At 40.0% G+C, this 12,843-nt stretch overlaps 1 protein-coding gene across 1 annotated transcript; it reads left to right on the top strand.

Annotated features, from left to right (window-relative positions):
* Window positions 1-4,028: 4,028 nt before the first annotated feature.
* On the top strand, window positions 4,029-12,091 carry enpp5 (ectonucleotide pyrophosphatase/phosphodiesterase 5). Its single transcript, XM_078275302.1, has 4 exons — window positions 4,029-4,262; window positions 6,262-7,164; window positions 7,259-7,435; window positions 9,621-12,091. Exons 2-4 carry the CDS (start codon window positions 6,285-6,287, stop codon window positions 10,025-10,027), a joined length of 1,464 nt encoding a protein of 487 aa, XP_078131428.1. The 5' UTR covers window positions 4,029-4,262; window positions 6,262-6,284; the 3' UTR covers window positions 10,028-12,091.
* Window positions 12,092-12,843: the final 752 nt, after the last annotated feature.

Here is a 12,843-nt window from a genome sequence, read left to right as displayed (position 1 = left end):
TTGGGATGTGTCTCTGTCCTAATAGGACACTTCCAAGCTTAAGGTTACGACCCTAGCGCTCGTATAAGGGCCAGATAATAGTCCAAAACAGACCTGGATGCACAGGCGGTTCTGTTTATACTACATTAAGTGTCTGCATACACGAACATGTTCACACTATGCATGTCTGCGTGTACAGTCTATGTAGTCGTACAGTCAGTCAGTCAGTCCACATGGACCCTCATTGACATGGGCAGATAATGAAATGAAATTTCACAAACCCTTGCACCCATGCAGTCAACCCAAGTGCCCCTCAGCCTAAGGGGCAGCAAGTTCTGATCTGGTACCCTCTGGTTGGCCAAAGGTCAGTTTAGATTGGCCCCAGAGTCCCATGACTACCTCTCTGAGCAGCCCAAGTGACTCTTTCAGCACTACTGTTACATTGTTGGGACTTGGGCAAAATCCTAAACATAATCTGAAGTAATTCTAATAACCGACCCAGGTTTTTTAAGTGTTTTACAACACCTATGGTCCCCCTTGTGCCTGTGCCCCTCATAGCAACCATCCAGGGCGATGCGTTTTAAGTAAAACCTTGTTTTCTATCTTGCTCCTGTGCCTTATCAAGTTTGTGCACATCACTGTTCAGATGTATTGCCTCAGTTGCCTCACATAACTTCTTTCACAGGATACTAAATCGCTCAATGGAACCACTGGCTACTAAGTAGATTTAACTGAAGAGTGCAATTATATTCTCAGAATCGCTTTTGCTGTAGTTTAAAATCAGAATGAATGGTCCTCATGAAGGCCATAGAGTTATTTTTTATATTGTTCATGCATCAATTTGTGCAACAGCTCCAATTTGTACATAAAGCATTCACAATTTCTCAGAATGAAGTTGATGTCTTTGAATTGCTTGTCCAAATAATAGTCCAAAACCCAACAATATTTAATTTCCTCTCACAAATAACAAAGAAAGATCTGAAACCAGAGAAGGTTCAGCATTTCTCGCTTTAACGATTATTACTCAACCATTATCTAAACAGTTGCCGATTTCATTTTCTGTCAATTGACTAATCAATTAATAAACTTATTGTTTCAGCTCTACTTGAATGTCTAACAGGCCATTGTTTTCTATCTGTGAAAGGCATTTTGGGGTTAACTAAAATCACATTTTCTAGACTCTTCAACAAATTCATTTTTATTTAAAAGTAAACATATGCTCAAACTCTGTTGATAACTAGAGGAGATCTGTGCTTTGATATTTACTCAATTTATGATAATATTCTCTGTATGGAAATTCTACCAACTTTGCAACAGTATATTGTATAAAACAATGCCCTTCGCCATATTCTACATAGCGAACCTTAAGCACACCATTTTAAACATGGAAGGCCAAAAAACATTCTACAGAGAAGTCATCAAAAGCAACCTCGACATTCTTGTGTAGCATCACAATAGACAGACACACACACACACACACACACACACACACACACACACACACACACACACAGAGAGAGAGAGAGAGCTACAAATCTCACAATAGACAGAGCTTTCCTGCCCAAACAAACAAAACCCTTCATGTTAGAAGTCAACCCAGAACACACAGGAGCAGGTAGCTTGATGGCCGCTCCACTGTTTCCAGATAGATTCACACCGTCAGCTAAATGCAAGGGAAAAAACACAATGAGGAACATGTTCAACACATACATACATAAAAGAAACAAAAAAATAATCTACGCTGGAAAGGAATAATCCCCAAAAATGTTATGTGTGAAATGTTTTATTCACATTGAGAACTTATTTGGCACAGCTGACCACTACTTTTCTGTTTGTACTTTTTTTTTTCTTTTCTCTTGATTGTACCCTTTTGTGTGACTTATTATGGGCATCAGTTGCGTTTTTCCCTGGATGCTTTCCTTTTGTATTGTAGGCCTACCATCATTCAGATTTTTCAATTTAGAGTCTTAGAGCCTGCTGTGTGCACCCAAGACATTTCTGGCCTTGACAGAGTGTGCTCAGACATCTGTAGACACCCAACAGATACACAGAAACGTGCACAAAGGATCAACAAAAGTTGGAAATTGTGATGCCTGGTTTGATTGCCTACACACAATACATAAGCGTTTTACTATTTAAAATAAAACAATTAAATTATTGAATGTAAACACTTTTGAAAACATGTGCACCAAATCATGTGTAGCCACTGATAGGCTTATAAAAATGAACATTCTGTGAATGTACTCAAACGAGTCTACAGCCATGCCAGCAGCTCTGTGAGGCTGTACTTAGGCACCGCAAGGCTTTGAGTTCAATGCCACCATCAGCATGCTGAGACGGAAACATGACAATGCTACATGCTGCTATTTAGCATGTATAATGTTTACAATGTTTACCATCTTAGTTTAGCATGATAGCATGCTAACATTTACTAATTAGCACGAAACCCAAAGTGCAGCTTAAGACTGATGGGAATGCCATTAGTTTTGCAGACACATTCAAAGTGTTGACCTGATGATGGCGCTGGAGGAAAAGAGCAGGGATCAACAAAGTCATTTCAATTCACACTGAGCGAAACCTGATGGTCTACATTTTGAGACAATCCGTTCAGTGTTCGTTTTTCTTGTTTCACATAAAAGTACAAATGTTAACCTGCTGGCAGTGCTGGAAGAAAAGTCAGGGGATCACCAAAGTCAGTAGGATTCATCTACTGGGGACCAGTAAACATTTCTATAAAAATAAATAAATAAAAACGATACAAAATAATAATAGTTTATGTAGTGTCCCAAATGATTCTTGGTAATAAGCAAAAAACATGTTTACTATCATACAGTTGTTAATATAATGACACATTTCACTTTAATTTGCCTGAAAAACATTAAATTGTTGGCTGAACATTACTTCGCTCTGGGGCCTGTGTCAGGTGTCAGGTTTCTTTTGAAATAATCACTTGTTTAAATGCCTGTATTACTAGTAAATTAAACTACTGCACTGTCCTTTTGTTCGGCCAACTGAAATGTGCTAAGAGACTAAAATGTGCCTACTACAGATTTTGCCAAAGCAGTGTTGTAACTCAAACAAGAGAATATGATCCCAATCATCTAGTCTGAAAATGTCTCCAGAGGCCGTATGTGAGGGTTAGAAGAATGGATTTTAAGATTGTCATCATTGTGTTTAAGGCTCATCGCCTTGCTCTACAGTGTCAGATATGGGCTGAGCTGTGGTTTACTGGGAAGGCCCACAGAATATGATTTACATCATTGTGATGCTCATCGAGCTAGTGACCCCTTGCGTCTGCATTTATGTTTCCTCACTGATTTAGTCAGATGTTTTCCTTATTTATTTACATGTCTGTCGGTATAATATACATGTTCTATAATGTTATCATGATAGACCATTGCTCCTGTTTAAGTCTATTTCACACTTATATATATTTTGAGTTTAAAAGCTAATTCTTGATCTTGTAAACAGCAATTGGCAAACTCTCAAATTATCTACTCTCAAGGTCCATTTATTAGCTTTCCATCATAATCATACACTCATAAAAATTGGACATTGCATTAAATCCCATTCATAGCAATTGAAGAGAGAATTAAAACGGTGCATTAGAGTGGCGAGCCTCAGATCTTTCTCTCAGTAGGTCAGAAATAGTCTCACTGTGACGACGCAGCGTCATGATTGAGATGCCATCTTTCTTTTAACAGACTGTGAAGAAAGCCAGACCTGACTATTGTAAGACAGGACTTGACTGACACCTTGTGGACAGTGTTTGTCATTATTTTTGCAGGGCGGCTATTGCGTTGCACTTTTTAGAAATTATCATTATCTAACAGAATTAGAGCTACAATGTCTTTGATGATGACCATTTTTTGTAGTAGGGAGCATTATTTCACACGTCTTTTGTCTTCACATCTTTAAATGTAACGACATTCACGTTGACACATTTGACAACAACATGTATTTCATTTTTCATCTTAAAGCAAAATGTTTGTAAGATGACTGACACCTAGCTCTATAACGGACCCACCCCTCCTCCCACCTCCTCCTACATTACGTCACTGGGACCCGGTGCATTCGCAGTGAATTTGGGGGATGCAGCTCTCCGTGAAGAGAAGCATGCACATGAAGCAAACTCCGGACAGCCTTTTGTCTTTCATTTTTCTGGTTTGTTTTCATTTCTGTCAATAAAAGTGACACAGCAGGTTAGTAGGCGGCACTTCCTTCCGGCTGTTTATCTCGGTGTGTGCAGCTCAAGGCGAGCCAGTGCAGGATCAGATAACAAGGTAACGTTAAGCTTGTTGACAGCACAATAATATCTAGCGTTTTTGGTGTGTGCATTTCTTTTCCTTTATCCGCTCATGTGAAGTGTTGCCGCTGTATGTGGCTGTCTTATTGTTGCAGGCAGAGCTGCGTATTGTAGCGGTTAGCTCTGCAGTACAATGCTAAAATACGGAGGCTGATGATTTCCTCTTTAATGTGGCTGGCTGTCAGCAGGAAAGCTACTGCCATGTATTGTAGTTAATGTAAGTCGCCCTTATAGAGGCATTGCAGTCTTTATATCCTGAGTCTGCCAATTACATCGTTGCTCTCCTGACCTTTAATGTCTTCAGGGCCAATGCCTTTATGTTTAGTGAAGCCTAGCAGATGTCCATGTTTGATAGAGCCATATCAACATTAGAGGCGTTGAAATTAATCAAATAATCGATGCATCGAATCGTGGACATGGACGATGCTGCATCGATAATCAGCCGGTCCATAATCGATTATTTCTGTTTAGAATTTAATGTAGGCCTAACAACCTTTCTGTTTACATATTCTGTTATGTTTTGCACATTCAGGAAGTGCCATGTGCTCACTGCTGTAGTTTTATGTATCCAAGTTATTTAGTATTAGAGCACTGCAGAATGTTTTGTTTTTGAAGCTTGAAAAGCAATGAATTAAATATCCTACATGGCTTTAATAGAAAAATGTATTTGACGCATCGAGATATCAAATCTAATCGCTGACATGATAATTGTAATCGAATTGGGAGATCAGTGAAGATTCACACCTCTAATCAACATAATAGTGATACGACTTGTTATTGCTTGGAATAAGGGTAGGCTATCCCGTATCATGATAGAGCTTTATATCTGTATTACACTGATATTACTCTGACTTTTTTTTTTAAACTTCTTACGCTAGGCCTGAAACTGATTATTTTCGTTATTCATTAATCTATTTTTAAGTTTAATTTAACCGATAAAATGCATCCATTACATGATTCCAGTGCCTAAGGTGACGTCCAAACCCAAAAGGTAGTCAATGTACAATGTAATAAAAAAATATAGCTCGAACCAGCCATGTTCTGTCCTTTTTTTCAAATTAAAAAAATTAAATCAGCCATTTATTTATGCAAAATTGCATAAATAAATGGCTGACATGAGTAGTTGATTATTAATTAGCCGTTGAAGAATTTTCTAGTGTGCAGCTATATTGATTATTTGCCTTAGCCTTAATCAACAATAATGATCACATTATCGATTCAGATGCATTTGGTTGCAAATGTCATATTGTTGGTTTTTTATCAGTATTGCCAAGATCTCTCTGTTTTGCTAGAGCTATTGTATGTTGTTGACAAGCAAGTATGCTAACATTCAGAGGTCAACCTGCTTCATTTGTTCACGTACTTTCTGACAAAAGTATGTAGACAACTGAACACAGCAGGTTGCCCTCTTAATGTTCCACCCATTTGTGATTGTTGAACATCTAATTTCTAAACTAATTGGCATTACTATGGAGGTGAGGTCGGCCACTGATGTTTGGAGGCCTGGCACGCAGGACAGAGGCTTCCCCAAACTGTCACCACAAAGTTGGAAGGAAGGCTGAGTGAACAGTGAATGAATCAATAGTCGGTCAACAGAAGAAGAAGATGATAAGATGTATTTGTCATACATGATAGTCAATATCTTGAGGTTTTGGACTGTTGGTCAGATTAAACAAGACATCTGATAGACTATCACATTTGATAGACAAAAGATTTATCAATAAAAGATTTAGTAGATGAATTGATAATGAAAAAAAGTTAGTTGGAGGCACCCTATTGTTTAGGTAAGTATCATTGTATGCTGTATGATTTATGATTTCACTGAACTGGAACTAAGGGGTGTGGCCAAACCACCAAAACAGCCCAAAAATAAGTAGTATGTGAGCAGGTGTGTGCATATACTTTTTTTTCCCCCCAGATAGGAGGAGTTAACTGCTCAGCCTCACTGAGTTTTCCTTTTTTGTGTGTGTTTGTAGGTTTTCTCATCACACACCACACTATGCTTGGCTGCTTCCTGGGAGGAGGCTGCTGTCCTCTGGTCTGCCTGTTGGCCCTGCTGCTGCCTTTGGTCTCCCTCAGTCACTTGAACCAACATGGGCCCAGGAGCGACGGTGTGAGGGACCGGCCCAAGCTGCTGCTCGTGTCCTTCGACGGCTTCCGCTGGGATTACATCGACCGGGTCCCGACGCCTAACTTCCACCGCATCATTGATGAGGGCGTGACGGTGGAGCGCGTGGAGAGTGCTTACATCACGAAAACCTTCCCCAACCACTACAGCTTGGTGACGGGGCTGTATGCTGAGACGCATGGCATCGTGGCCAACGAGATGTACGACCCCGCTCTGAACCGGTCCTTCTCCATGGAGACGGACAGTATTTATGAGTCACGGTGGTGGGAGGATGCGGTGCCTCTCTGGGTAACCATCCAGAAAGCTGGAGGGCGGAGCGGGGCGGCAATGTGGCCAGGGTCTGATGTGAAAATCCACGGCATGTTCCCCAATAAGTACCTCCCGTACAATGCCTCAGTGTCCTTTGAAGCCAGAGTGAAGCGGATCATTGAGTGGTTCTCTGCACCCAAAGATGCAGCGGTGGATTTTGGAGTTCTGTACTGGGAGGAGCCGGACGAGAGTGGACACAACCTGGGACCTCAGAATTCCCTCATGGACGTAGTCATCACCGGAATTGACGAGAAGCTCGGCTTCCTCATGAACGAGCTGAAGAAGGCGGGGCTGTATGAGAAAGTGAACCTGATAGTGACCAGTGACCACGGGATGGCGCAGCTTTCCCCTGATAAAATCATAGAACTGGATGAGTATGTGAGCAGAGACCTGTACACCTGGGTGGATAAGAGTCCAGTGGTGGGAATACTGCCCAAAGAAGGTATCACTTTAAAACATCTGTCACATTCAATGCTGTCAAGAAACTTGATTAAAAGGTGGAAATGTATTCTCATGTATTGTCATCTTTCTTGCAGGGAAGTTTGACGAGGTGTACAGTAAGCTGGCGGATGCAAACCCGAACATGATGGTGTACAAGAAGGAAGACATTCCCGAGCACTTCCACTATCAACACAACATCAGGATCATGCCCATCCTCATAGAGTCCAAGGAGGGCTGGACCGTCGTGCAGAACAGGACTGCGCCTTTCATGCGTACGTATTCAAACGCCATAAAGCTGTGTTGGGATTATATTCTGGTTTGTGGCTCTATACATTAAACAAGGGTTCTGGCAGTTGTTTCAAACGGCAGGATCAGTCTGCTTTAATAATAGCTTCACAGGAGATTTTTTTTAAATCATTGAACCAAAGCTAGCGCATGTTATACCAGCTGTAATTAACAGAAATAGACAGATTTTCACTTAGAAACAGCAGGAGTGTGTGGGTTTGAAAGTTTGTCCTGCGCAGTCTTCATTTTAAATTAAGCAGGTTGGTTTTCAAATGTCCTCTCTTCAGATTAGAGATATCAAAACGGAGTACCAGGCAGAGTTGTTCCATTGGAGCCGCAGCTTTTCTCCTCTCCTGTTGAAGGCTTGTTGATCAGTGAAATGGCCTGGTCAAGTGTGGCTGGAAGAAAAACCTGCTGACTCTGTCCTCAGTGACAATGTGGTGTTAGACTGCTGAGCTAGATATGTGTAGTATGCTACTATGCTGGATATCAAAAGTTGTTTCTACCGTGTAGCTGTTTGATTTATGAGAGATCAGTAGGCCCTGGATGATAAAACCATAGCTGTTACTGTCGAGCATTGGCAACTTCTGCTTCTCAGTGCATTACAGGGAAGGCACTTAAGATATATTAGTGTAGACTCAGTGTGAATGAATTGCAGCAATGCTCACATATTTGATGAGATCGGTGTATGTGGACTGGACCTGCACTTCCTGGTGGTTGAAGATTAAAGGTACAGTCAGATGACAGTTCAGCCTTATGAATATACACCTTCTCCCCTGTCCACTTCAATTGAAGATGGAATAACAGATTAGCCTGACAAGCCATTGGAACTCACCATTGCCAGGGCTCAATCAGAGGGGCGGGATTAACGGTTGTCTTTCAAATTACCTCTGCACGCAATAGGATAGCGCTACAACCAACCAGAGCAACGCTAGTTGATAGATTCAATTTTTGCCGTATCCGGTCGGCAAAACTCCGAACACATCTTTCTTTTTTAAGAATGACTTCAGTGCCGTTCTTTGTTCTTTTCTCAAAGAAAAGCTGAACTCCAAGTCTTCCAGAGTCGCGGCCAAAGCCGATTCGAAAGGCCGCTGTTCGCCAGCAGCAGCAGCCATCTTCTTTGTTTTCAAGTAGCAGGGAATTCACGCGGAACCGTCGCAACTCTGCCGTCATTATGTTAAGCCCGCCCACCGACTCTATACACGATGTGATTGGCCTGACTAGAGTTTGGTTTTTCCAGCTCGCAAGCCAACGGAGAGTTGCTAGACGACCCTGGCTGCAAATTACATACTAGGGTGCGTCTAGATTTCTAGGCTAACAGATGAATTCAAGCATGCATTTCTTTTTTGTGTTGCGATCTCACATCCGTATTTATATTCTTCTTTAGGCGTTGCGTTATGTGTGTCTTTTAGGTTTAACAAACATGTTAAATGCATTTCCTTGATCATGAAACATTTAAAGAGCAATTTATTTTTTTAAATATTTCGAATCCTGCATTGTTTACTAGCTAGCAGTCTTCTTCTTGCCTGCCTTTGGTTAGATTGCGTAACGCGTCGCCCGCACACTTGCACGTGCGTCCGAGTCATGCATGTGTATAATTAAAACTAAGGTAGAAAATTGCAAAAAAAACTTCCTCCATAATGTTACTGTTTGTAAAAAAAATAAAAAAAAATAACTTCTCAGGGTACCTTTTAATAAGTCTTAAATTTGATAAGTCTGAGATACTGAAACCTGATTGGATAGTAGTTGAACCGACTGATGCTGCCATCACAGCCAGCATTGATGAACTGTATTGATTTCACACACAGCGCACTTAGTGAATCCAGTCAATTCTTTAGGAATGTAATTGCACTGATGTATTTTAGGAGCAGTAGTTTGCCATTCTAAGCTTTCATCAAAAGGGCTATGTGCTTCTGTATTTTGATTAAATTGTTACTGTTGCTTGTGCTTTGCTGTGATTGCTTTAGCAGTAACCAGTCAGCTGGGGTAAGCAGTGATGGTAGTAAATCATCTGACAGAGCAACAGTGCAGGTTCCATAAATCTCTCTCTGCCTGTAATTCATGGGATGTGGAAATTGAAGATCTACAGATTAACAATGGAAGAATAATTAACATCAAAGCATTGTACCTGTTTATGCAAATATAAATATATGTCTTGTCTTTTCTCTCCAGTTGGAAACCATGGCTATGACAACACCTTGCGTAGCATGCAGCCTGTGTTTGTGGCCCGTGGGCCGGCCTTTCGGCAGAATTACGTCAAGACTTCCATGCGCTCCGTTGACCTTTACCCTCTCATGTGCCACATCCTGGCCATCCCCCCTCTACCAAACAACGGCTCCCTCTCAAACGTTCAGGACCTGCTGTCCCTAGAGCCAACTCCATCCACGGCACCCAGCATCCCTCCCAGGGCCAACGGGTATTCCTACGCCCCCGTCGTGGGTTCTTTCATCGGTGTGGTGATGGTGCTGGGCTTTCTGATGGTCTACATCAGACAAGTGACGCTCAAACAGCTGCCCTCACTAAAACACAGAAGCAGGGAGATGTCGCAGCCCTTACTGCAAGAGGACTTGCACCTGTAACTGAAGAAACAGAAGGGATGGCAGACGTAAAAGAAGAGGAGGTATTGCTCCCCAAGGTAGTCCGCTCTGTCCAGAAGCATCCCCTAACGCCTCCCTCGTACGACTGAATGCCATCGTGCTGCTCTTTTTATTAGTCGGAGATCAAGGGAATCTAACCTCATCGTGTATAGAGGTACATCTCGCTTGCTTGCTTGCGTGTAAGGGAAATGTCTGGGGTTTGCTTCTGGCGCAGATTTAATCAAAATAATAAACCTTTACATGGGCTTTATAGTGGCTTTGCTTTGATTGTGAACTTTACCTAATATCATCTCGTCATTTTCATTGTTACTTATAAGTAAAAAGTCAAAGCTAAGAGTGAAATTATAACCTGTGATTCTAGCAAGTATGAACTTTTTGTTGGCCAAAACAACTGACTTGGGTAACATAAAGGTGTCAGTATGCTCGAAACAAACTTGTTTTTCTGAAAGTAAGTGTTATAAGCTTAACAGCCACAGTCGAAGGTGGGATGAAAAGCAAGCCATCATAGTGAGGGGCAAGAAGCATAACTACACCTTCAGACAATATTTACTCGATGGTATTCTTAGTGTTGCACTCATTTGCACGTAAGAAAACCGAAGTAAGGAAGTGTGAACGGCAGTAAGGTTTGGAGGGAAGGGGTTTCAGATGTCACCGATCCAAAAAGCACCAAGAACCATACTGACACCTTTACTCCCTGACAGTAACAGTGGTATGGACGGCAGTAGATGTCGTTTGTTCTGCACTTTCAAATCTATGCAATACAGATTTGTATGTCATGCGGTAAAGAAGAGACTAGGTCACGTCAGGGTTTCTTGCCACCAATTGTTCTACTTGTGGTCTAAGCACTGAATTAGAAGTTACTCGAAATACAAAAAGCTGTGATTACTAAAGTTTTCAAGTTCAAGTGAAAGTTTCAGGAGATGGGCTGGAGTTAGTGTTATTTTTTTTTGAATGTTACTTGGAAGCAGATGTTCCACTAAAAACTCACTCATTGTACCAGGCTTCTGCTCATAGGTGTAGGTCATCCCCTGAGCCGTTCACATCACAACCTTGCTCTTTAGTAGGCAGTTACCATTTGCCTTTTAACTTAACGGAGAACATCTCTCTAAGGTGTGCAATCATTTGTGTGTCAGGTTTATTTTTGTAGAGTTTGTGTTTGGAGGGCATTTTTTTGTATAGATGACCGTGTACTACCCTTCATAAGTCATAATAACCATGGCCATTTGTTGGTGAAATGTGAAGAGCAATTGTTATTGGTCAGTATTTTGTCGTAGGGATTTTAAGGGTTTGGCTGTTGCTTGGTTGAGAAGACTATTTCAGCATGACTTGCAAGAACAGTTCCCCTGATTTGCACTACAGGATAGAAATGAAACGGAACGTATTTGGATGCTTTTTTGGTCATGTATAATTTGCACTTCTTGTTCGTAGTTGCTATTTGAAATTATATATATATATATATATATATATATATATATATATATATATATATATATATATATATATATATATATATATATATATATAAAAGTTAGGTGCCTCTTGCCAAAAAGCTTTTTAAATGGCATAATCATAGAAAGTCAAGTAGAATCCAAATCAGCAAATAAATTATATAATATTTTTCTCAGCATCTTTTAACAAACAATTGGTTACATTTTCTCCTCATGCTGTTAGATGCTTTACTATTACGTGTGCCCAAAAAAAAAGACAGACATCACTGTGATATATACTTTTTACAAAATTTAAATTCATAAATTGAAAGCATTTGTATGGAAATAGTTAATTTTCTGATAGTCTTGTTCTATGAAAGACAAGTGTTGTCTGATAATTTTCCCCCCAACTTGTTGACGGAGAAATGAAATACATCCAGGATGTTTAAATAATTCATTCAAAATTGTTAGAAAAGAATAAATATTATCAAGTTTATTTCTGTTGATAATTAACTTGGATTTGAACTATGGATATTTAATATGATTTACTAATTAACTATCTTTGCCATGTTGATGCAATTAAAGAGTCTTCTGAAATTAAAAAGGGACTTACGTGAAACTGAGCAGTTTGTATTTTATTTTCTGTGTGTGTGTATGTGTGTGAGTACGTGTAAGCGTTTGTGTATGATGCCAGGCCTTTCTTAGTCCAGACCATTTATATCTCCACTTTACTCAAGCGTATACCGACAAAAAAGAGGCCAAACAGTTCAAGAGATCTGATTCTGAAGGCTGACAAAATCTGTGTAGAAATAGCAACTAATTATTTGGCATACATAATGATTACAAGTTGTTAGCACTTTGGGACTGTACGAAAATTATTTGGGTGGAGAGCGAGGCTAAACCTTTTGCTTTTAAATAGTAAGGCCCCCCTCGACATTATACAGTAGATCATTTCTTTGGACTCTCCCATTGAGAAAGAAAATACACTACCAATATCTTGAAAAGATATTACTGAATTGGTGCAAATCATTTCACTATAAAATAAATATTGCATAACCTAATTTGAATCTTGAAATGAAAATAGAATAATGTCACACATCACATTAGAACTGGAATTATACATTTGCCAAATTCTTGACAAACATAATGCTGAACATAACTGGCAGTTGATTAATAAATAAAGACCTTCCAATTAAACAGTTATTACTGTCACGGAATTAATAAAAACGGAGCACATAGTAAACAATAAATGTTATATATATATATATATATATATATATATATATATATATATATATATATATATAAATAATGCCCTATAAATGTCAGACTCCTCCCTTCAGCAACCTTCCCCCCCATTCTGACCCCTCC

Source organism: Sander vitreus, chromosome 18 (genome assembly GCF_031162955.1).
Source record: "Sander vitreus isolate 19-12246 chromosome 18, sanVit1, whole genome shotgun sequence".
NCBI classification, from domain to species: domain Eukaryota; kingdom Metazoa; phylum Chordata; class Actinopteri; order Perciformes; family Percidae; genus Sander; species Sander vitreus.
This window is presented reverse-complemented; position numbering and strand designations above follow the sequence as displayed.

Coding starts and splice junctions, on each gene's coding strand:
- enpp5 (XM_078275302.1), top strand. CDS start 6,285: ATGCTTGGCTGCTTCCTGGGAGGAGGCTGCTGTCCTCTGGTCTGCCTG. Junction 7,165..7,258: donor GGGAATACTGCCCAAAGAAG/GTATCACTTTAA, acceptor TCTTTCTTGCAG/GGAAGTTTGACGAGGTGTAC. Junction 7,436..9,620: donor CAGGACTGCGCCTTTCATGC/GTACGTATTCAA, acceptor TTTTCTCTCCAG/TTGGAAACCATGGCTATGAC.